The sequence below is a fragment of the Rhineura floridana genome, chromosome 7 (genome assembly GCF_030035675.1).
Source record: "Rhineura floridana isolate rRhiFlo1 chromosome 7, rRhiFlo1.hap2, whole genome shotgun sequence".
Lineage (NCBI taxonomy): Eukaryota > Metazoa > Chordata > Lepidosauria > Squamata > Rhineuridae > Rhineura > Rhineura floridana.
Window position 1 is genome coordinate 8,332,575 of NC_084486.1, and position 26,078 is coordinate 8,358,652.

The following is a 26,078-nucleotide window of genomic DNA, read 5'->3' on the forward strand; positions in this document are numbered from 1 at the left end:
CAGAGATAACATTGAGTTCCAAACAATAGATTTTATTTCTAAAGTCCATAGACTCCAAATCTTGTTCCTGTTCCACGTTTGTTCCAATCTCCGGGATCTCCTCTCTCACAGGGACCCCTATTCCAGTCTCCAGGGTCTCCTCTCTCACAGGGACCCCTGTTCCAATCTCCGGGGTCTCCTCTCTCACAGGGACCCCTTCCAGGGTCACCTCTCTCACAGGGACCCTTATATCTTTAATCTCCTGCTTCATTTTACTCAATTCAATTTTCGTTATCTCAATCTCATCCATTATTTTCTGAAACATAGTTATTTCCAGATTCTCAGCCACTTTCTTAATTGCCATTTTAAAAGAAAAATATAGGAAAACCACTTCTTATTTCAGCAACAATTGGGTTAATACTCCAAACTTGGTGACATCACAGTATAAACAAAGCAGACAGCCTTATCTCTCCAATAGTTAAGTAAACAAAATGCAGTTCCCAGGATCGAAACAATTAATGGCAATCGTCAAGAAACAGATTCGTCAAAATAAAATAGACCAAAAAGAGAGTAGTCTCAAAACAGTATAATATTTTTCAAAATAAAAATCTGGAATAGAAATCCCTCTTCTGTGTATATCTTTAGAATGCAAATCCAGGACAGCTTTTTGCAACAAAAACAGAGATAAGCTATTAATTAGTGCGTAGCAGAGAGAAGTTATGGCTCCCCAGTGAGATGTCAAAAACCGATCAATCTGGCAAATCTCTTTTAAACAGCAACAATTTAAGTCAAGTAAAAGAAAAATATAGAAAGAAGGGTGCTTGCCTGTTAGTGCGTTCTCTCTTAGAAGATAAGATGAACGTTCGCTTTAACAGATAGAGCTTGCTGTTGAAAATCCGTCCCACCTTCGTCGGCTGGACCTCGTCCCACAAATTAATGAGATCTGGTCGTCCCAACAAAAATAGGCTTTGAGGTTAATCTCTTCGTTTCTCCCTACCCGGGAGAAGTTTAATCAGTCAAAAAAAAAAGAAAAAACTGACTGATATATCTGAATAAGCTTCTTTTGAGGCAGGAGCCCGTCTCAAAAGCAGGCACAGGCTAAGTCACCCTTCCCGGAAGTGCCGCCTCTCCTTAAATCTAAGGGAGGTGCAAGTGCACGTAGGAGGGCAGCAGTGAGAAGACACGCTCTCTGGTTTTGCCACGAAGAATAGGACAGGCGGGAAAAGCCATGCTACGCCTCTACTCCATTTCAGGCCTCTCCTACCCCCACCATAGGATTGGAGGACCTGGTAAAGTTCACCCGTGATGGCTAGCAGTCCCTTGGAAGGGTGTGAACACGTGCAAACTAGCAAGATGGAGGAATAGCAGTCACCATCTCTCTTCCACCACTCAGAGCAGGCCTTGGGAGCGTGGGAGCACCAGAGGGAGGGGGTAAGTAGCACTTCACCCCCCCTCCCTCTCCATTCCAGGGCAGGAAGATTTCCCAAAGTTTCTCAGTTGGGTCAGGGGTGGCAAAAGAGGTTAGGTGGAGTGGGACTGCTCATTCAGGAACCAGGCGCTGCACCTCCCAGTTGCCCACTCCTCAAAAGAGAAGGCATCACTCTCACAAGTGGCACAATAAGAGGAGGTCTACAGTCATCCCTCCCAATTCTCTCACTGAATACTTTACCTTAGTAGAAAATGAAGCAAAGGATAGGAACAGGATCATGTGATCTTTACATCATGTTTTGATATTACCAAGGAGCACGGCACAGCACAAGAAAAAATCCATATAAAGCAGGACTCTATTTTGAGGGATGTATTATTTACTATTTTATCATCACCACCACCATCGTCATAATCATCCTTTACTACTTTTTTCTTTGTGATTGAGAAATTTGATATTGCAAATTATATAAGAAATGTAAATTATAAGAAATAAAGAGAGCTATTTAAAAAAAATGTGTCCCAGCATTGAAACATTGTAACCAGCTTTTGGGGGGAGGCAGAAGAGGAGACAGCCATTCTTATTGCACTGATTAGGAAGTAGTAGCAGCTGGGCATTCCCCAACGGTTCCTGGAGGGCATTCTATAGCTTGGGAGGCGCCTCCCCCTGGTGTGCAATAGGCAGGGTCCAATCTTCAGATTATCTCCCACTCTCTCCCAGACCTGTCCTGCCTACTGTCGTGGATGGTCAGGGTCTGTCTGGGCTCCCTAAGAGCCAGCCAGCTTCTAGTTTTTTCATTCACCCCAAAATCTCATTTTTCTCTCCACCTTTTCTACTCTCTCTTTTCTCTCTCTCGCTGATACTTTATTCCTTTTTCTTCCCACTGCTCCCCAGCTACCTAGCTCAGGACTGGGCAGGGCAACACTTAGAGGGCCATCTGGCCCACGATGGGGTGGAGCATTGGTTAGCATTGGATAGCATTTCGTGCCCACTCAATTGAAGGAGAGGCGCGGCCACGTACAGCACATACAGCCGCAGTTCCTTTCCTTGCCACTTCAGTGCCCATCTGATTGGCAAAGGAGAAAGGCAGCAGTGGCAGCAACAAGGTGCGGCCTCCGTTCGCCTGCACATAGAGCAAAAAGGCGCTCTCAGCCTTCGGCAGCTATCAGGCCCTCCCCACCCCCACCATAGGGTGTGCTGGGCTCTGAATTTCCTCCCGCCCACAATTACAAATGGAGACATGGCCACATTCTCAGAAGGGGAGCAGAGCAATCTAATGCAGCAGCAGATTTCACCACACTCCCAGCGGTCGGAAGAGATGCCTGAGCGCCACGTAGAGGGGGTGAGTAGAGGCCATTTGGCAGATTCCCCTCCCCCCCAGGACAGGAGGAGTTCCCCAAATTCCTATCATGGGCTAGGGGCATCGTGGCTAAGGAAGTCGGGTACAGACTGGGGCAGAGTCCAGTTTAAGATCTAAGCACCATAAGAGGAAGCGAGGGTCCACATTACGACACAAGAAAAGAAGGCGCATTTTGTCTCACCCAAGCAGCACCTCCCTCCTCCCCGGGCTCCTCCTCCCCCTTCTCCTGTTCGCCAAAGCAATCATGGGGAGAGGCACAAGGAGAAACAGAAACACAACACTAAAGACACACACTCCTCTCACCACCCTAGAAGTAAGCAAGGGTATAAGAGGGTGATGAGTAAACAGGCAGCTACAGCCTTGGGACTCCGAGGCTGACAGGAGTTCTTCCTCTTCAGAAGGCAGAGAGGAGGGAGAGCTCTCGGAAGAAGTGGAAGCACCTCCTCCTAAGGGGAGACTTTTTCAGGCAGTTTTTTCCTGCTCTGCTACCAAAGGCTAGACGGGTTTTGGAACTTCCGGAGGAGCCAGGGACCTCCACTGCATCACAAGGCTCTAGGGCAGCCTTCTCAGAGGGCCAGCTGAAGATGGATATTCTGCCTTTCCCAGACTCGTTCCAGGCTCTGTGGAATGCAGAATGGGCCAACCCATCCAAACCCAAACCAGTGCATAAGCTGGTTAGTCAACACTGTTCCTTTGCGCACCTGATCATGGGACAGCTAAAAATCCTGGCAGTGGACTTGGCAGTGGTTGCCCTCTCTTCTTCGGCCTCTATTCCCACTGAAGGGGAAGGGGGACCAAAGGACGCCCGTGATAAAAGGGTCGAGGCTGCGCTGCATAGGGATTTTGAGGCACAAGGCGCAGCTTTCAGGGCTTCGGCTGCAGCATCAGTGTTTGTGTGAGCTAACTTGTTGTGGGCAAATGAACTGGCAGTCAGGGATGACATTCCTAAGCAAGTGAAGGATGGGCTGAGGAAGATATCTGGCAGCAGCCTTCCAGGCAGATGCTACAAGGGATGCAATGATGTTCAATGCCAGGGCAATGGCTTCTGGCACAGTGGTTGGCGGAATCTATGGCTCAGACACTGGGAAGTGGATCCTGGCTCACAAAGCCATTTGACAGAGTCTCCCTTTTGGGGGGCAAGCTATTTGGAGACCCTCTGGAGAAAGTTTTAGTGGAGACAAGGGACAAGCAGAAGGCTCTTCCCATGACAAAAAAGGATGAGCACATGACAAAACAGCAGCAGTCTTTTTGGAGCTCCAGGCACTTTCAGCATTGGGTATAAATCTCAATGGGGAAAGTCAGACAGGACTCCCAACACCAACAGGTCCAGACAACAGTCCACCTCTCCTTTCCCCTCCACTTCAAAGTTCCAGAAAGGATCAAAGAAGGGGCAAGCTTGCTGACGCTTGGCCAGGAGCTCTGCATGGAGCCATAGGCGGTCATTTGCTACACTTCATACTGGCATGGGCAACGACCACATCAGACCGCTGGGTTCCTTCCACAGTGTCGTCCAGTTACTCCTTGTAGTTTTCCAGTCTTCAAAGGGAAAAGTTTGTCGCAACCCCAAAGTCCAGGAGACCGGGAAAACATAAGGCTTTTCTCAGGGCTATAGGTCACCTGCTGGACATACATGCAGTGGAACCAGTACCTGCTCGAGAGCGGGCTCAGGGCATATACTCCATTTTCTTCCTGGTTTTGAAGAAAAATTGGGTGTCCAGGCTATACTCAATCTCAAGTGGCTGAATTGGAGGGTGTCTTACAAGAAGTTCAAAATGGAGACCTTGAAATCTATATTGGAGGCCATAGATCGAGAAGATTAGATGGCATCAGTAGACCTTTCAGAGACCTATCTCCATATCCCAATTCACCAGCTACACAGGAAATATCTTCGTTTCTATTCTGCCAATCAGCATTATCAGAACAAGGCACTCCCCCTTGGTCTGACCTCAGCTCCAACAGTGTTCACCAAGGTACTAGTAGCTCTGGTGGCCCATCTGAGGACCTTGGGGGTGAGGCTTCACCCCTACCTCAACAACATCTTGGTCAGGGCTCCCTGCAGGGGTCAGTGTACCAGGGAAGTACACACAACATTGGATTGTCTCACTGACCATGGTTTTGTGGTCAACTATGAGAAGAGTACCCTAAAACCGCTCAGACCATCACTCATCTATGGGTTCAGATAAACTCAGCCCTTTTCAACATGAAGCTCACTCAGGATTGGGTAGACAAGATTCGGGACCTCATGGCAAAAGTGATTGCTTTGGAGTCAATAAACTTGATGGATCTAGCCAAGTTGCAGGGAATGCTAGTTTCCTGCCAGGACTTGGTGAACTGGGCCCGGTTTCGTTCTCGTCCCCTGATGCAGGTACTATTGCCTCTCCAGCATCAGATAGCAGAGTCACGCAGGTTGAGGATTCCAATCAGTCCAAGTCTGAGTGTGGAGTTGGGATGGTGGTTGACCCCTCAGAGGCTGCTGATGGGGGCAAGCCTAAAATCACCAGTGAGGAAGATTCTGACCATGGATACCAGTCTCTATGGGTGGGAGGCACATCTGGATACTCATGTGACACAGGGATTATGGAAGGACAGCGAAAGGCGACATGGTATCAACTGGTTGGAGCTACGGGCTGTGCGTCTGGCACTCCAGGAGTTCACATCACAGATCTCAGGCTCACATTTTGGTGAGAACCGACAACACCGTTACCAAGGCATACATCAATCATCAAGGAGGAACAGGATCAGCTGCTCTGGCAAAGAAGGCCCGGAGGTTGTTGAGTTGGACAGACACTCATCTCCTGTCCCTGAGGGCAGAACATGTGGCGGGAGTCCAGTACATAACTGCGGATTGGCTGAGCAAGGACCTCCCTTTCAGATAGAGTGGCGTCTTCATCCTCAGGTCTTCCAACAAATCATCAAGATCTTTGGAGTTCCACAGGTGGAAGTTTATGCGACGTATCAGAATGCTGAGCTGCACAGGCTTTTCTCCCGTTTCCACCACTCGGAAGCCCAGGGGCTGGATGCACTGGTGACAGACTGGCCAGCGGGTCTCCTCTCCTCTTTTCCTCCCATCTCTCTCATTCTACAGACGGTCAGTCACATCAAGCATCTGAAAGCCAAGATGATTCTGATAGCTCCATGCTGGCCGAGAAGGGCATGGTTTCCAGAGTTACTATACCTCTCAGTATAGGAGCCGTGGCGCATTCAATTCTGACCAGACCTCTTCAGCCAGGGCCCGGCCTTCCATCCTTGCCCAGAGATCTTCCAACTAACAGCGTGGAGGGTGATAGCAATGACTAGCGGAATTGGGGTTTTCCGGCTCAGTTCTGAATACCCTACTGGCATCACGAAAGGCGTCAGCCCATAGAACTTATGGCTCTACCTGGAAGGTATACGTAGACTGGTGCCAAGCCCAGGGGTGAGATCCAGCTTCTAGACAGATTGCAGATGTCCTGGGCTTCCTGCAGGCTGGGATGGATTAGTACAATACCCTTACGTGCCAGGCATTGGCTATTGGTAGCATTCTGAGCTGTAGGGGTGAGCCCTCTGTCATTGCATCCCTTATGTTGGCAGTTCCTTAAGGGGGTGGGATTACAGAATCCCCAAGTCACCCATTGGTTCCCCACATGGAACTTAAATTGGGTAGTATCAGCCCTTATGGGTCTGCATTTTGAACCCCTAGCCACGTGAGATAAAGCTCTTGACTCAAAACAGCCTTTCTGGTAGCTATTACATCAGCTCAAAGGGTATCAGAGTTAGGGGCCCTGTCCTCAGACCTGCAACTTTGCATATTTCATCAGGACAAGGTTATCCTGGGGCCAGACCCATCATTTATTCCTAAAAAAAATTCAGTCTTTCACAGATCTCAGGAGGTGATTCTTCCCTCATTTTGCCCCAATCCGTCCTCTAAGGAATGGGCCTGGCACACTCTGGATGTTTGTAGGGTGCTCAAGTTTTACCTGGAAAGGACCACTAACTTTAGGAAGTCAGAGACGCTATTCATTTCCTTTGGTGGGGTAACAATGGACAGAAAATTTCCCCCTCATCCATCTCATGGTGGCTTAAGGAGGCCATTATCCAGGCCTATCAGGCTTTGGGCAAACCTCCACCATGAGGGTTCATGGCTCACTCCTTGTGGAGGGCATCTATCTCAGCAGCTGCTAAAGGAGGCTTCCCAGTCATAGAAATCTGTAGGGCAGCCATGTGGGCATCACTGCATACCTTTGCCAAGCATTACAAAATTGACTCCTGGGCCTCGGCGGATGCCACGTTTTGGAGGAGGGTTTTGCAAGGGGTGGTCCAGGCATGACCTTCCCTCAACTGAAATCCCACCCAGTTAAGGTAGCCACAACACAAATACCCGTTCCTTTTTATTGCTGTCTCTTTAGTTTGTCTCCTGTTTCCTGGTTGGTGTTGTGCTGAAGAGAGAGTGCAAGTTAACATAAGTGACAGAACATATTTCAACAGCTCTGCCTCTACACACTGTTTCCATGCAGTGTGAATTTCTGTGTGCTATTTGGGTTTCCTTTTTTTTTTTTTTAACTTTGCAGTGCATTTTAATGATCGTTATGGCTAAACTAGTTACATTTTTAGGGTTTGGTACTGCATTTTAAAGTGTGAGAGATTATAAATCAGTGTTGCAATTTTAAGTGGGACAAAGAATAGGGAAATGCAGTGGTGTGCAAATTTCCCATTGAAATCCAGCCTGAAAAAGCAGTGGGATGAAATCACAGAATGAAAACTACACTCCTTGTGTGTCTTACAGGAGGAATGACTGAATAATAGGGAAAGTTTATCAAACCTAAAGGAAGAACTGCAGTTCAAATCCAGCCTCCCAAGAAAATTCTGTTCTGCTGTTCTGTTTGGGGGTGGGAGTGGCTTTTGTTTTGTTTTTTTGCTTTGCTTTGCTGTTGTCGCATGTCATGCATGAATGAAAATGCTGCATTCTCCTGGGAGCTGTAAAGCTTCTGTGAAGATTGTTTATTTTCTCAATCTCTTCTCCTTTGTGATAAATGATGTCAGATATAAAATGGAAAGCCTTTAATATAGAGATTATCATCCTTATTATCACCTGCACTTGGGAGTGCCTTAGCTGGCTGTACCCTAGCAATCGCCATATGTTGCTGCCTCTCTAAGGTTAGATTTTGACCTGACCACTTTATTGCATATGTGAAGCCCAGTGTGAGGTGCCTTTGGGGGGTAGCACAGATGGACCACTGCTTGTTTCATTATCTTACACTTATTTCCAATCAATGCTGAAAGTCCTCCTTTTATTTTGAACTTTCTGAGCTATTTAGGACCTGCTTAATATTATTATCAGCAGTCACTGAAGGCGTCAATACCGAGCTGAGTACTGTAAAACAAACATGATTCCTGCCCAGTGAACTTACTGCCTAAAAATGTGGAGCACAGCTGCCAGAAAAAGAAGGAATGGGAAACCTGATTGAATGCAGCAAACTTAACCTCCTTTTGGACCACAGATACTCCCACTTAATAAATACTGGGGAGCCAGGTGGAATAAAATCTGTGCAAAAGTATACATGCTTTTAAGCTAGAATAAATAGAGCCCAATCTTCTGTGGCAGGCAAGGAGCCTTCTGCAGGGGAGAAAAAAAAATACTGCAGGAGAGTTTTAAAGGAGGCAAGAGAATCTGGCTGACAGAAGAACTGGTCTTACAACTGTTTTGCCATAATATGCTATAGCAAGCTGAGGGGAAGTTCTGTTCGCATCTAAGAACACCATGGAAAATGTCACAGATACAGGAATGGTTGAAAGAAATGTATGGAGCAAAGGGTGGGAAGAAAGAGGCATAATCAGTGCAGAATGGTGGAAAAGGTTTGTATTTCTTTAGAATTGCCTGCACTTTATAACATATAAAGTGTTTATAAACATATACCAGTTAGAATGCTTCTTTAAGGGCATAATTATCAAACTTTCTGGCATTTCTTTAGGAATTACATATTTTATGTCTTGGTACTGAATTTCACTCTCATTTATTTATAAACAAATTTGTCCATGGTTGTATTAATTGTTTTCGTGAGGTCATAGGAAGCCCAGATTGTTTAGAATGTTTAGATTGAATGCCCCATTGCACAGAAAAATGTGCTTTGGTATAAATTGAATATCAACACTTGATGTACCTGAAGTGGGTTGCAGAACAGGGTAAAGATTAAATGTCCAATTTTACTGTTGTCCTGTATAGCAGAGTGTCTCACAAGGGAAACTTGGCTTCTTGCTCCAGTGTTACAACATGACCTTCCACCTTCGTTCATACAGTAGCAACAATTATCACAGGAGGTATTGCATGGTGCAAACATTTCATCTACTTGTTTTCAGGAAATGTGGTGAAGTCATCTAGCTTAGATGGATTTAAAAAGGAATTAGACAAATTTGTAGAGGATAAGTCTATCAATGGCTACTAGGCATCATGGTTTTCAATTTCATAGACAGTGTAACACCTTATACCAGTTGCTGAGAGCAACAACAGGAGAGGACAATTGCCTTGTCCTGTTTGTGGACTTCTCAGAGGCATCTAATTGGCCACTGTTGGAAACAGGATGCTGGGCTAGATGGATTGTTGGTCTGATCCAGCAGGGCTGCTCTTATATTAAGGAGGTCTAGGGGTAGGGAGAGAGATCGGAGCACCAGTGCTCCTTGAATGACCAGCGGCGTCACTAGCGGAAGTGCAGGGGGGTGCGGACCTCCGGCGCGCGCCCTCCCAGGTGCATGGACGGGAGTGGCTGTTTTTGCATGTGCACGCACTCACCACGAGCTCCAGCCTGGCGGTGGAAGGCCTGTCCTGGCTTCACCGCCAGCGAGCGGGCGTCTGCTTTCAGTCTCACCCACCCACCTCCGAGGAGGAGTTGGCTGCGCCGACCCGGAGTGCTTCTTGGCTCCTTTGCCGGGCAACAGCACGGGGCAGAGAGGCTCTGGGTGTCACCCCCCTCAGGGTGTCACCCGGGTGCGGTCTGCACCCCGGTAGTGATGCCCCTGTGCATGACACCCTAACAGCATTTGGGGTGGTCCCCTTTCTCTGCTGATTTATAGCACTAGAGTTTCTTGTCTGGCACCATAGCAACTGAAGACCTCTTCACATTTTGCATTTATAGGCATACATCTATAAATGTAAAGTATAAGTGCAACAAAAACATGTTTGTAAACATGTATATCGTATAGGTATGCTCAGGATGGAGCATGGATTGGCTGTAATGTTTGCAGCAGCCCCAAAACAGCACCACAGTCCATTTTACAAGCAAAGAACAGAAACTTCTTGAGTTGGAAATAACTTGCACTTAGATGCATCCACAGATGCGTACAGAGTTTATATCATCAAGGATTCCTGGTCAAATAATAATTAACACGGATGTTAATGTCTTTTTGCACCGAGGTTTTTAAACAGGTCCTCCTCACGATAGATTTCCAACTTCCAATTTCAATTGTGTGACTAAAAACTAAGATTATGAATATTATCTGGCTCAAATACATTGTATTTAATTTTTGTTCTTATTTTTTGTGAACGTATGGCTTCCATTAGTACTCCCCCCCCCACTTCTTCTTTTTTGCATTGTGTGCTTCCCAGTCCCACCTGAACCTTTCTGGATTCTATTGTCGTTCATTCGAAGTGCATTTCTTTATAGTGGAGGCTTTCAGGCTCCTTTCCCACACCCCATCCCACTGCACTCCATGTATGCCTGGGCTTTGGTAATTGCATGCTGCTCTAAGAATACACTGCATGATACCTTTGAACCTTACACTTTGCCTTGACAGCTGGGCTAGCAAATGCCACTAACAACAGGGATGTACGAGGGGAAAAAAATCTTTTGTAAGTAAATTGTCAATGTGGCTAACCTTGCTGGCACCCAATTGTTAAGACCGTGATTCAGTTTTTCTGGCAACCTCAGTTCACACTAACATGGTCAGCCTTCTGCTTCTTCAGTGATCAGCCTGAGGAAGTGTGCTTTTTCAGCTGATCAGCTTTTATTAACTTCAGCTTCCTGCTGTAGTAATTGTATGTTCCCACTTCAGATTCTTAAAATATCCACCAGTATGCCTTTTCTCACTAGTGTCTTAAAAATGTGTGCACATTAAATACTTCCTTACATTATTTGGGGCACAATGCACCAGAAAAATCTCCTATGCAGATTGAATTGGAGCTTTGAATGCAAAAAGAATGGGAGCTTTGCAAAAGCGGTTATTTTGCTCTGTTCCCATTTATTTCAGTGGGGCTTGATCAGGAGTACTTTTCAGTGTACCTTTGTTGCTTATGTTTAGTAGCTGCATAGATCAAATGATTATTTCTACATTAGTATCACTAATAATGCATATTAGTATTAGAGAGTGAAATTGGCCAAAATATGTGTTCTATTGTGAATTAACATGTAATTAATTGGAGAAATGACTTTGATACTTTGGAGAATAAGTAAAAGCTTTATTACAAATAAAGCTCCATATATAGAAAATAAGTGTTTAGTATTACATACACTGGCCCATTTACACCTAACACAGCTGCTTCACTCCTCTTCGGGTCATCTTGCTGCTGCAGTACCTGGAGCTAAACCATGTCAATGTTATGTGCAGGCATGGGCTCATGGTTTGTTATCATTACTTAAGCCCTACAGTTCTTGGTTTGTTTGGAGTGAGACAAATCATGAGCCCAGATTCAGCAATGGCACTGAGCCAAACCATAGCTTAGCTCTGATAGTATGACAGCAGCATGACTGGGGAAAGAGCAGAGTGGCCCAGATTTTTCCTGTGAGTACCCACACGGTTTTGCATTCACAGTTAGCCATGGTTTGGCTTAGTGTTATGTGCCAACTAGGTCAATGTGTACTTGTTTAATGTATCTTCACCTTTTTAAATTGTATGTTTTTTATAGATATCCAATTGTGTACGTCCACTAGAGGAATGGATTTCTGCTTGCACAACTGGACTTTCCCTTCCACTCCTGTCTCCTGCAGCAGCTCCACTGTGCACCCACTAAATCTGCTTTGGGCTGTTGTGAGACCCTTTGGAGCAGATTTGAGGGAAATGGAGGCTGCAGTGGGGAGGAGAGAAAGGAGAAATCCACTTGTGCAACATTGGATATCACACAACATGTGTAAGTTATGTTTAGTGATGTCTTCTTACTACTATTATCCCCTGGTCTATGCTTCTATTTAAAAAATGCACATTCTAATTGGAGCCATTAATGTTTGATATATATATGAAATACCAACCTTCAGATGCTCCAGTGCTGCTTGAGAAAATAAGAGTTTAGTTGGGACTTCCGGGAAGGGTGACTTCGCTTGTGCCTGCTTTTGAGACAGGCTCCCGCCTCAAAAGAAGCTTATTCAGATATAAATCAGTCAGAACATTTTTTTTTTTTAACTGATGAAATTTCTCCCGGGCAGGGAGAAACGTAGAGATCAACCTCAAAAGCCTGTTTTTGTTGGGAGGACTGGATTTCATTAATTTATGAGAAAAGGTCCAGCCAGCAATGCTGGACGGACTTCCGAACAAGCTCTATCTGTTTAATGCGATACATTTATCTTTTCTTCAAAGAGAAAACAGACTAACAGGCAAGCACCCTTCTTTCTATTATTTTTTTTACTTGGTTTAAATTGTTGCAGCAACAAGAGATTTGTCAATTTAATCAGCTTTAAAGAGCTTCTGGGTGAGTTATAACTCTTCTCTGTTATTCACGAAATTAACAGCTTATCTCTGTCTCTATTGCAAAAAGCTGTCCTGGAAGTGCATTCTAAAGATATACACAGAAGAGGGATTTCTATTCCGAGGAACATTATATTGTCTGGGACTATTCTCTTTTTGGTCTATTTTATTTTGACGAATCTGCTTCTTCACGACGCCGCTAACTGTTTTGATGCTGGGAACTAAATTTGTTTTGTATTCTTGAACATAGAGAGATAAGGCAGGCTGCTCTGTTTATACTGTGATGTCATCAAGCCTGGAATATTAACCCAATTGTTGCTGAAATAAGAAGTGGTTCTTCTTTATTTTTGTTTTGCTTTGTTTTCGTGGTTTTAAAAAATGGCAATCAAGAAAGTGGCTGAGAATCTGGAAGTAATTATGTTTCAGAAAATAATGGATGAGATTGAGATAACGAAACAAACCCTGCAACAGGGCAGTAAGGAGCTGAAAATTGAACTGAGCAAAATGACGCAGGAGCTTAAAGAAATAGGGGATCCTGTGAGAGAGGAGAATGAGATCAGAGATGAGAAAAGAAAAAATAAAGGGAAGATACAAGCCCTGGAGATTGGAACAAATGTGGAATTGGAAAAAGTTCTGGAGTTTATGGATATTAGAAATAAAATCTACTGTTTGGAATTTAACGTTATCTCTGAAGAAATTAATGAAGATATTAGAGATAAAGTTATCAATGGCTTGGATAATCTTCTGGACTGGAATGACGTGATGGAGCTTGATATAGAGAAAATCTATGGAACTAACAGCAGCCATGTGACAATGGAAAAACTCTCAAGAGATGAACCAGTGCATTTTGTAAAAAAGAAGAACAGAGATATGACTTTACAACAATATTTCAGCAACTTATTCAGAATGGATGGCAAGAAAATATTTGGGAGAGAGGAAATTCCCATCAGACTCTTATTATATGACTATGGCTATGACAGCAAGATTATTATGGAATACTGATAATGGAAGATTGGACACTGAAATTACTGGACTTAACAGGACTATTGAAGATGGAAGATGGAATTAATAGGGATAATGGAATAATGGCTATTGAAATTATTGGACCTAACAGATTTTGATGAAATGGATTAATCGATATGTTTATTTGGACTATGGTTATGACAATAAGATTATTATTATTATTAACGAGATGGATTAATCAACATGTTTATTTGGAGAAAAATTGATAGATATATTTCTTAAAGAATTGAAACCTCTCTTTGACTTTTTGTGGAAAGAATAAAGTAATGTTTATGAGATTTGATGATTAATTAAGATAACTACTGGAGGAAAGTGATTTTATAATATAATTTAAGAGACAGGATTGTTATATATTGTAGACCTATAACTGATTTGATCTGTGACAAATGGGAAGTCAACATTTTATTTTTTTGTTTAATCATTTTCGCTTTGTTTTGTTTTTTGTCTTTGAATGTTTTATGATTTTGTTTTGTATGTTTTATGAAAATTTGAATAAAAATTATTGTAAAAAAAAAAGAAAATAAGAGTTTAGTTGTGTAAAGCTGTGATTAAGACATCAAAATATTTTAAGGGATTATTCTAATTTTGCCACTAATGGTTGGATGCATTTTATCTGAAAACATGCAACTGGGATTCTTTAATGTGGAATCAATGACAAATAGCTTTCAAAATGTCTTCAGCTTAATCCTTGAATGACACCATGATTATTGTTGATTAAAAATATTTTTACATCTATAATCCTTAGAATCAAATTGTGTAATAAAAACATAAGGAGAGCCTGGTGAGTCAGACCAAGGGCCCATCTAGTCTAGCATCTTGTTCTCACAATGTTCAAGCAAATGCCTATGGGATGTCTATGGGAAGAAATCTTGAGTTTAGTGTCCTTCTCAACTTAACACTAAAGCAGCATGTTTCACATTATATTGAACTGCTGCTGAAAATGACATCTCACTGTTTTCATCCCCCAACTTTAAGGATACTTACCCTGAGTTGTGGCTTCATCACCTATTCATTTCCCTACCAGTGGTGCAGTCAGTGAAACCCATAAAGTGATGATGACACAACACAGGGTAAGTGATTCTAAACTTTATTGGGGAGAAGTGTGGGGGTACTGTTTTCAGCAGCAACGCCCCCATGTTGTGTATAACAAGGATCTCTAGTCTCACTGCTTTGGCCTTTGGGAAGTATTGTAGGAATCATTGACAGTGAAAAGCCCTGTGGTTAATCATACCCATTTCTGTTAAAGGCCATTAGTCCAAAGTTACTTTGCCAGTAGGGAAGACAACACACATTTTCTTTCCTTCATTTCTGAAGTGTGTTGACACTTCACTGCTATCTTGTCAGGGGAAGAAGCAGCCTTTTCAGTGCAAGTAACTGAACAACTGCATGTGGGCATATTGAGATAATTATGTAAAAGGAGACTGCCTGAATGAGCTTCCAAATGTGTTATTTCTTTATTATCTAGCACTTTATAATTAACTGTTCCTTTTTTATTATTATTTCAGGAAGCTGCCACTTTTGCTGGAGAGCAAGGCTTTGAGGTGAGTTAACCTGTGCTGCACACTAAACAGATTCTAAAGGGTTTTTCCCCCCCTTGCTGATAATGAAGTTCTTTTGGACAGTGATTGATGTGCTATTATACTCTCCAAGCCTCGCAGCAGTTGCCATAGAAACTTGGCAGTCGTCATGGTTTCTTTGTTCTGCCAGCTCAGTGTTATGACGCACTCTGCTAGGTCTGCACCCAACATCGCCTACAGATGTTATTTATTGAATTTTGAAAAGCCTCTTGGGAAGCTGAGAGGTTGGGCACGGCTTCAAGCTGCCTCTGCAGATATGGGGCCTGTCAGTTTGTTCAGTTAAAAAGCCACCTCATTAGCTGAATTACACTCCATAAGGATCCAGTGCTAAGCAGTGGTGAAGCAAGACTAAATACTGAAATATAACACCATTTTAAATAACTTACTCTGCCATATGTGGATTATCGTTATGCAAATGAATTTTAGTAAGGTGGTATGTGGAATAGTTAAGCACTGATTAACGTAAACCCTGCCTTTTACACACAGTCTCTTTTGGAGAAGTGGACTGTGCTTTTGTTAACACATTTCAAGTGGTGTTTTCCATCTGGGTTTGTATAAATGTGCAATCTCCTAACATACACCCACAGTCTTAGTCTTTTGTTTAGCCTGTTAACTGCTTCATTTTTCGAGGTTCCACTCTTGACTTTAGAATTTTTATCGGTGATTGTCTCAGCTTCTGGAGAGTTGTCAGTGTGCTATTTCCAGATAACTTGATCAGAAGAACTGGCATTTATAGGACTGTTTCCTAACATTCACTAAACACTATATAATGTAACAATCAATGTATAGGGGATCATACACTGATCTGAGAGTTTTATTTGGAAGGAAGAGGAAGGAAAACACCTGTGGTGTGTGTCTGTGGTGTGTGTGTATATCCGATTGCTTCAATATAACTCAAAAGCACATACATCTGTACAAGCTTTGTAATGTTATGATTTGCCATTTTATTTTGTGTATCATAAATTATGGTATGGGTACTTTTATGGAAATGAAGATTATGCAAATTAAAAGTTTTTTACTATATCAGCAGAAGCATAATTTGTCAAATAAAGCAATGTTGTAGGTCTTCCATCTTTAGCATAGAGTGAAACCATTTATTTGAAATCCATAGTAAACTAGAGCAATAAAGAAGGAAAGTGATATATTAGCCTTGCCCTTTCTATGTTTTCATTTCTTCCTTAAGCTGAAGAACTTAGACATGTCTGGTTTAAATTAACACTGAGTGACAAAATGCTTTTGTCAATGTCTGCTAAACACCTTTGTATTAACCTTTCCATTAGCACATTCTTTTGCTTCTAGCACAGTTTCTGCTGAGTATCCTAAATCTGCCACGTTTGATTACAGTGCATTGGTAAAGCACACAGTGATTGTGATCTTATCCCATATTGCCTCTTTTGCTTGGCGGCAAGTGACATAACAGATCTGCCAACAGTGATGTATAATATTTGATAAAGTGTCTTTTAAGGGTTTTTTAAAGGAGCATTGAAAATGCTCCACCATTAGGTATTTCTGAAATAGTAAAAACTAAAGGGAAAATAATGATAGAACCAGGGCTCTCATTGGCTGCTATTTGAGAACACTATGAGAAGCTGCCTAAAGGTACAAGTTAGACAGTTGCTTATAGGACCTATAGCATAAAAAATATTAAATTAGCACCACCTCTTCTTCTTTAGGCAAGACTAGCATGTCTTAATATAGAAGATTTGGGCTTCTGATTTAGGGCACAGTATCAAACCTGCATGAGCAGCTATATCACAGGGTTAAGTTCAGGTGGTAGTAGCCATAATAATCAATGGATCAATAAACATATTAGATAAGTAGTAGTTGCTGGACTGAACCATCTTGGAAATGGGTGAGGAAGCTGCATTCTTAATGCTCCCCTACATTAAAAGGGGGGCTTGCCTCTACTTTGAAAACTAGCATATCATGGACAACATAAGCTATTGCTAGTTTCCTAAGTGTGTGTGGGGGGGTTCACTTGGAGGAGCATTCAAAAATGTGTTCTCTCCACCTTCTTTATGAAGTGGTATGTGCAGCAAAGAGCAGTCTAAAACTAGATTAAAATAGAATGTAAAACCACTGAGAAGAAAGATTCCATAGCAGCAGAAAGAACAAAACTTACAGTCAACTGTAAGTAGAGAGAAAGAGAAACATTTTCATCTGGCACCCAAAACTTAGTAAGATTGGCACCAGGTGAACATTTCTGCAGGGAATTTAATAACTGGGGTGCCATCACAGAAAGGGCCTGTCCCAAATCATCACCCATTGTACCTTTGGAGGTAATGTTTCCTGAAGAAGGATCTGTAAAGAAGATCTTCATAATTAGGCAGGTTCATCTGGGGGTAGGCAGTACAGATGGGTAAAGCAGCATTTTCTGCTTCACTGACTCTTGGCATAGCTATGAGTCTGCTGAGTCACAGATAATATATTTCCTGAGCAATTAGAGTAAATTTGAAAAGCTTGTGCTGAACAGACTTCTTGTTGATTTGGCAATCTAAACCATGGTTAAGGTGAATGCAAACAAGCCTTTGGCTTGAGTGCTTGCCCATCCCTCTCCTTTCACTAAGGAGAAAAGCAAATGCTTCCACTTTCACGTTAAAACAAACTGAGATTCTAATCACAGTTAGTTAAACCATACACGGTTGTCAGACCGCAGTTTGATCCTGAATGCAAAAGTCCATTTTCATATCTCACTACACAGTACTTTTCTTACACTCTACTAATAAGGTTATAATCTCATGCTTGGTATTTTGTACTGCTTAAAAGACTTCTTCTTTTTTACTAGACTGAAGACATTAAAGAGATAGCCCGGAAGGCACAAGCCTTGCCAAAAGCGAACCTTAAAAGACAGCGAATTGTCGTATTCACCCAAGGGAAGGATGACACTATTATGGCCACAGGTACATCATTCTTAAGCATTATATATCCAAGAGTCATGAGGAAATAACACTCCATTCAGCACTGGTTGGGTCTCAGTGGGAATATTGTGTTGAATTCTGAACACCACATTTCACAAAGGATGCACACAAATGAGATGGTTCCGATAAAGTTGGTTAAGAATTATATCATAAGGACATCTGATGTCTGAGTAAATGATGAAGTGCACTTGTACAGTTGTGAAAAAGAAGGTAGGAGTGGGCAGGTAAAGCAGCATGAGAACAACTATTTCCCAGGGGAAGTAAGAAAAGGAGAAGAAAATGAAATTGTCTCCAGTTAAAACAAAAAGTTTAGTTAAAGGAATAGAGAGGGCTTCACTTCCAACAGACTTTAAAGAGAAGATTAGATAGTAGTTTGAGTATTTGTTACCTTAAATATAGGAGAATCCTGCTTTTGTAGGACAGAGGTAGTAACTCAGGAGTTTCTTGAAAACTGTGATGATATAATAACCTATAACAATGGTAAAGGACAAGGTCACTGACACAAAAGTTAAAACATTAAACATTCCTCCACTGTCAGGAGGACTGCGGGACTCTTCAGTATGTTTTTAGGAAGTTGCTGAGGGGGGGCACGCGAAGGAAACACCATAAATTGCCTCCCTCCCCATTCCACTGACAAATGCTTTCCATCAACAGAGGGAATACCATTGGTATCACCTAGTAAATTTGGGTGCTCAGAAATGTTGCATTTCATTGATTTTATTGTAGTAATCACCATAATCCAGTCTGTTTAGGATTTCAATTACCTGTGCATGTACCCAGCTGACAAAAAATCTGCTTGCTGATTCTAAAAAAATCACAGCTATGTTTCATTGTTGTTGTTATATGCCTTCAAGTCGATTACGACATATGGTGACCCTATGAATCAGCAACCTCCAATAGCATCTGTTATAAACCATCCTGTTCAGATCTTGTAAGTTCAGGTCTGTGGCTTCCTTTATGGAATCAATCCATCTCTTGTTTGGTCTTCCTCTTTTTCTACTCCCTTCTGTTTTCCCCAGCAGTATTGTCTTTTTTAGTGAATCATGTCTTCTCATGATGTGTCCAAAGTATCATAATCAAGGTTTTATCATTTTAGCTTCTGATTATAGTTCTGGTTTAATTTCTTCTAACACCCAATTATTTGTCTGTTTTGCAGTCCATGATATGCACAAAGTTCTCTTCCAACACTACATTTCAAATGAGTTAATTTTTCTCTTAACCGCTTTTTTCACTGTCCAACTTTCACATCCATACATAGAGATCAGGAATACCACGGTCTGAATGATCCTGACTTTAGTGTTCAGTGATACATCTTTGCATTTGAGCACCTTTTCTAGTTCTCTCATAGCTGCCCTCCCCAGTCCTAGCCTTCTTCTGATTCCTGGACTATTGTCTCCATTTTGGTTAATGACTGTGCCGAGGTATTGATAATCCTTGACAAGTTCAATGTCCTCGCTTTCAACTTAAAAGTTACATAAATCTTCTCTTGTCATTACTTTAGTCTTGTCGTTCAGCTGTAGTCCTGCTTTTGTGCTTTCCTCTTTAACTTTTATCAGCATTCATTTCAAATCATTACTGGTTTCTGCTAGTAGTATGGTATTGTCTGCATATCTTAAATTATTGATATTTCTCCTTCCAATTTTCACACCTCCTTCATCTTGTTGTAATCCTGCTTTCCGTATGATATGTTCTGCATATAGATTAAATAAATAGGGTGATAAAATACAGCCCTGTCTCACACCCTTTCCGATGGGGAACCAATCGGTTTCTCCATATTCTGTCCTTACAGTAGCCTCTTGTCCAGAGTATAGGTTGAGCATCAGAACAATCAGATGCTGTGGCACCCCCATTTCTTTTAAAGCATTCCATATTTTTTCATGATCTACACAATCAAAGGCTTTGCTGTAATCTATAAAGCACAGAATTGGGATGTATATTGAATGCTTCCAGTCTGGGCCATTGTTTAGTTTTCCATATTTGTTGACAATTTTTTGTCAAAATTTGGACACTCAGTAGCTTGTAGCAATTCTGTTGGTATGCCATCTGTTCCTGGTGATTTGTTTCTTCCAAGTATTTTAAGAGCAGTTTTTGCCTCACATTCTAAAATTTCTGGTTCTTCATCATATGGTTCTCCGTGAATGAATCTGTCATCCTGTCATCTCTTTTATAGAGTTCTTCAGTGTATTGCTTCTATCTTCCTTTTATTTTATCTCAGTCAGTCAGTGTGTTCCCCTGTTGATTACATCCCCATTCTTGTTTAAATTTCCCTTTAATTTCTCTAATCTTTTGGAATTGGGCTGTTGGTCTACCCTTTTATTGTCCTCTTCTATTTCTATGCAATAACTATTGTAATAGTTCTCTTTGTCCCGACGTACTAGTCGCTGTATTATTGCATTTAGGGTTCTAACCGTGTTTCTATCTCCTTTTGCTTTTGCTTTCCTTCTGTCTTTAATCATTTTAAGAGTTTCTTCAGTTATCCATTGAGGTCTTTCTCTCTTTGTAACTAGAGTTTTTTTGGTGGGTTTTTTGCATTCTTCCCTGATAATGTCTCTGACTTCAATCCATAGTTCTTCTGGTTCTCTCAAGTAAGTTTAAAGGCTCAAATCTGTTCCTTATTTGATCTTTATATGCTTCTGGGATGTTATTTAAATTGTATTTTGGCATTATGATTGCTTTGTTGATTTTTGATATTACCAGTTCATGATCTGTACCACAGTCTGCTCCTGGTCTTGTTTTTGCAGGAAGTATGGACATTCTCCATCTTCTGCTACCAATTATATAATCAATTTGATTCCTATATTGACCATTTGTTGATGTCCATATGTACAGTCGTCTTTTCATTTGCTCAAAAAATGTGTTTGCAAGAAACAAATTATTGGCTTCATGGAATTCAGTAAGTCTTTCTCCTGCTTCATTTCTGTCTCCTAAGCCCCATTTCCCCACAATTCCTAGTTCTTCTCTGTTCCCTACTTTTGCATTCCAGTCCCCCATGATTATCAGCACATCTTGTTTTGGTGTATGATCGATTTCTTCCTGTACTTCTGCATAAAATCTCTCCAATTCCTCTTCTTCTGTGTGCCGTTGGAGCATAGACTTGGATGATGGTTATGTTAATAGGCTTCGTGTTAAATCTCATTGATATCACTCGCTCAGACCTTGCGTTATAGCTACTAATTGCTTTTGCTACATCACTTCTCACTATTAAAGCAAGCCCATTTCTTCTTAATTTCTCATTTCCTGCATAAAGTATTTTGCAGTTGCCTCATTGAAGATGTCCCATTCTCCGGGGGTTCCTGGAGGCCAGTCATTGGCCTTGGGAATGGCGCCTCCCTCTGGGTCAGCAGGCAGGGTCCACTTCCGATGACTTCACCCTGGGAGAAGGGCCATCCCGCTCTCCCCAGACCAGCCCTGCCTGCTGCAGTGTTCGGTTGGGTCCTGCTGAGCTCCATAAGAGTTTCAGTGTTAAAACTTCACCCTTTTATCATTTTTTTTCTTTCTTTCTTTCTTCTTCTGCCCTCCCTTTCCCCACCCCACCAGCCGTCCTTAGCTTAGCGCGGGGGCAGGGATTCACTTAGGTGCGTTGGTGCGAGGAGGGAGGCTTTTTGCAGCGGGATTTGTCTCTCCCTCGCAGAGGTGCGACCGCTACCTGGACAAGTGGCAGCTGCTGCTGCTGCTGCACCGACGAGATTTGTCCCCCCACCACGCTTGAGCGGAGAAGCTTGATTTCTCAGATGCTGAAGGAAGAGCAGCTTTATCGGCCCCCCTAACCCTCACCATAGGATCGGGTGGGGTCGCAGCGCACGGAGGTGCCATGGAGGAGGCGGATCGAGGCTGCCTCTCAGAGGAGCCTGAGGCCTCCAGCCACAGCCTTATCGAGGAGAGGCGTGGCCAGGTTTTGGCGCCAAACATGTGCAACCAGCAAATGGAGGAGGGGGTGAGTGCTGATTTTTTGCCTTTTCCAGGGGAACAGGAGTTACCTAAATCCCTAAAAGAAAAAGAGGAAGCCTTCCCAGAAGAGGGCTCAGGCAAAGAGGAGGCAAGCGAGGTCCCCATCTCCAGTTTCCTCCTCCTCTTCCTCCCCTCCTCCTCCTCCTCCCACCATTCTCCCCCCTCGTCTTCCCAGTCATCCCCAGAGCCGAAATAGAGCCATGGCAAGGTCCACAAATGCTCTTCTAAGTCTAAACACAAAACCAAGGGGAAAAGGGTTAGGAAAAGGAGACATAGTAAGGCAGTGGTGACTGTTTTGGGGCTACTTTCAGATTCAGGGGGGCGGTATTTTTCAGAGGACAGGAAGGAGGGGGAGCTTTCAGAGGAAGAGCTGGAAGCCCCGCCTTCCAAGGGCAGGCTTTTCCAGGCCGAAATTTTTCCACCCTTATAGCTAAGTGTAGGCGGATCCTGGAACTCTCTGAAGAAAATGAGAAGAACCTGGAAACGTCAACACCCTCTACTTCAAAAGGTTCCAGATCTGCTTTTCTGGAGGGTCGACCACGAATAGGCAGCCTTCCCTTTCTGGATTCCTTTCATGTTTTGTGGAAGCAGGAATGGGCGAATCCCACAAAACATAAAGTGACACACGGGCTTGTCAACAAGCACTACTCCTTCCCAGTCAAAGTGATGGAACAGTTGAGAACTCCAGCTGTGGACTCACCCATGGCTGCCTTATCTTCATCATCGGCCATCCCATCAGAGGGAGAAGGGGGCCCAGAGACTCTTGCGATAAGCATGTGGAAATTGCACTGAGAAGGGACTTTGAAGCAGAGGCAGCTGCATTCTGGGCTTCTGCAGCTACATCGGTGATGGCAAGGACTTGCATGCTCTGGGCAGAGGAGCTCACGTCCAGAGAGGATGTTCCCAAAGACATTAAGAAAGGGCTGAAGAAAATCTCTATACCATCAGCCTTTCAAGCAGATGCTTCCAGGGACGCCTGGTAGTTCAATGCTAGAGCAATGGCAGCCAGCACAGTAGCACGTCGCAACATCTGGCTACGAAGCTGGGAGGTGGATCCGGGCTCCCAGAGTCGTTTGGCAAGCTACCCCTTTAGCGGGTCCAGGTTATTTGGGGACCCTCTGGATAAGGTGCTGGTGGAAACAAGGGACAAAAAGAAAGCCCTCCCAAATGCCAAGAAGGACGTCGGTTCTCAAAACTGTTTCTTACGGATAGTCCTTGGAGTTCTCCAAACAACCAAGGGAGAGATTCATAGCCACACCAAGGTCCAGGGATACACACAAACATCAGAACTTTACAGCGGCCATCAGTCACCTATTGGCAGTACAAGCAATAGAACCTGTCCTGAGTCTGGAAGAGGGGAAGAGGGTATATTCCATTTTCTTTCTAGTTTTGAAAAAAAATTGGAGTACCAGAGTGATACTTGATCTCAAGTGGCTCAACAAGAAGGTGGCCTACAAACGCTTCCGGATGGAAACACTGAAGTCCATCTTGGAGGCCATCACTCAGAACAACTAGATGGCGTCCATAGACCTGTCAGAGGCCTATCTTCATATCCCTATCCACAGGGAGCACAGAAGACTCCTGCGCTTCTGCTACAGTCAGAGCCATTTTCAGTACAGGGGACTTCCCTTTGGGCTCACCTCCTCCCTCAGGGTTTTCACAAAGGTCCTGGTGGCTCTGGTGTTGCATCTGAGAACTCTGGGGGTGAGGGTGCACCCTTATCTAGACGACCTACTGGTCAGGGCACCTTCAAGAATTCAGTGCCAGAAGGATGTGGAAACCACTCTGGAGTGCCTTCAGAGGCATGGGTTTGTGGTAAACTTGGACAAGAACATGTTGGTACCATCACAGGTGATTTTGCATCTGGGGGTGGTGATACACTCAAGGAACTTCCGGATCTGGCTCAACAAAGAGAGGGTCTCCAAGATTCAGACTCTAACGCAGAAGATGGTCTCATTGGAGTCTGCAGACTTGATAACCTTGGCCATGCTACAAGGCATGCTGGTATCCTGTCAGAACTTAGTAAGCTGGTCCCGGTTCCACTCCGCCCGTTACTCCAAGGGTTAATTCCATTTCAACTCCAGATCTCCCAGTCAAAACACATGTTGATATCAGTTTTGCCAACCCTACACCAGCAATTGAGGTGGTGGCTGGACTCCCACAGACTGACACAGGGGGTGAGTCTACACTCCTCAGTTCGCAAAGTGGTGACGACGGATACCAGCATGTTGGGCTGGGGAGCACACTTGGAGACACATGTGGCTCAAGGTATGTGGTCGACCAGCGAAACCAAATGAAGAATCAACTGGCTAGAGCTTCGGGCAGTGAGGCTAGCTTTGCAGACTTTTGCTCCACACATCCAGGGCTGCCATGTTCTTGTTTGGACCGACAACGTTTCTTCGACAGCATATCTCAATCATCAGGGAGGGACCAGGTCGAGGACCCTGATGGAAGAGGCACAGCACATCTTCAACTGGGCAGAGCTACACCTGCTGTCCCTGCGGGCAGAACACGTGGCGGGACTTCAGAATGTGAAGGCGGACTGGCTCAGTCAGACCACGTTCAACTTGGAGTGGCAGCTGCATCCGGAGGTTTTTCACCAGGTGACCAAGCGTCTTGGTTGCCCGATCATTGACCTCTTTGCAGACACTCATAATGCCCAGGTAGCCCAGTTCTTCTCTCGGTATCAGACCCAAGGGACACAGGGAGTGGATGCCTTAGTGGTGGATTAGCCGGAGGGCCTACTGTATGCCCTTCTCCCCTTCAATCTCTTACTTCAAACTATCAGAAGAATCAGAATGTTGAGGGCAGAGGTGATTCTGATAGCACCCTTTTGGCCAAGAAGGCCATGGTTCCCGGAAATAATACACCTGGCCTCAAGGAGACCGTGGACACTGCCTCACAGGGAGGACCTGTTGAGGCAGGGCCCAGTGGTTCATCCCAGGCCAGAACTCTTTCAACTGACAGCATGGCGGTTGAGCGGCTCTGGTTGAAGGAGCTGGGTTTTTCAGGGGCTGTGTTGGATACTTTCTAGCTTCCAGAAAGGCTTCAACTAACCGGGCATACTGTTCTACATGGCGGGCCTTCCTTATCTGGTGTTAGGCGAGGGGGAGGAACCTGTCTTCCAGGAACATTGCAGATTTCCTGGGGTTTCTGCAGTCAGCTTTGGACAAGGGTCTTAGCACCAATACAATTAAACGACAAGCAGCAGCCATTAAGCAGTGTTTTAGGATGCAGGGGAGATTTTTCAGTTTCTTCACATGAAGGGGAGATGGGCCTGAGGAATCCCCCAGTGGTCCATCGCTTCCCCTCATGGAACCTCAACTGGGTACTTAGTGCTCATGGGTCCTTCTTTTGAACCACTAGTCACATGCAGTTTAAAGTTACTAACCCTGAAGACGGTGTTCCTGGTGGCAATAACCTCTGCTCGGCGAGTGTCAGAGCTCAGGGGTCTCTCTTCTGATGTTCAGTTGTGTATCTTTCACATGGATAGGGTGGTCCTGAGGACAGACCCCTCCTTCATTCCTAAAATCAATTCGCTCTTTCACAGGGCTCAGGAGTTGGTTTTGCTGTCATTTTACCCAATTCCTTCTTCTCCTAAGGAGAAGGCATAGCACACTCTGGACGTGCGTAGGGCTCTGCATTTCTACATGGACAGGACGTCAGGTTTTAGAAAATCGGAAGCATTGTTTGTATCTTTTGGAGGGACCTCTTGAGGAGGTAAGGCTTCTCCCTCCTCAATTTCCCACTGGCTTAAGGAGGCGATAGTTCGAGCCTACCAGTCTTTGGGAAAATCTCCCCCGGGGGGGTTAACAGCATATTCTTTGAGGGGGGCTTCTACATCAGCAGCGTACAAGGGTAGCTTTCCTATACTAGACATTTGTAGGGCAGCGACATGGGCTTCTGTTCACACCTTCGCTAGACACTATAAAGTCGATTTGTGGGCCTCTGCCGATGCAGCCTTCAGGCGGAGAGTCTTGCAGAGGGTGGTTAAGATGTGACCTGCATTTCCGGAATCCCACCCTGTTTAAGACCAATGACTGGCCTCCAGGAACCTCCAGGGAAAAATGGATATTCTTACCATGAATTTCTATTCCCGGGAGTTCCTGGAGGACAGTCCCCGCCGCTTCATTCTGGTGTTTTCAGTCTATGCAAGTCAGGGGTTAGTGGATTCTGCCATCGCCCTACATGTGGGGTGGTAG

The 26,078-nt window shown here is 43.9% G+C and overlaps 1 protein-coding gene across 5 annotated transcripts in view; it reads left to right on the forward strand.

Annotated features, from left to right (window-relative positions):
* ADK (adenosine kinase) overlaps nucleotides 1-26,078 on the forward strand; it is a 466,326-nt gene that overhangs the window by 359,441 nt on the left and 80,807 nt on the right. For all 5 annotated transcript variants that reach the window (XM_061634839.1, XM_061634838.1, XM_061634840.1 and 2 more), the window contains 2 exons: nucleotides 14,939-14,974; nucleotides 17,796-17,910. In XM_061634839.1, coding sequence (XP_061490823.1) covers nucleotides 14,939-14,974; nucleotides 17,796-17,910 — 151 coding nt within the window. The remainder of the gene's footprint in view (nucleotides 1-14,938; nucleotides 14,975-17,795; nucleotides 17,911-26,078) is intronic.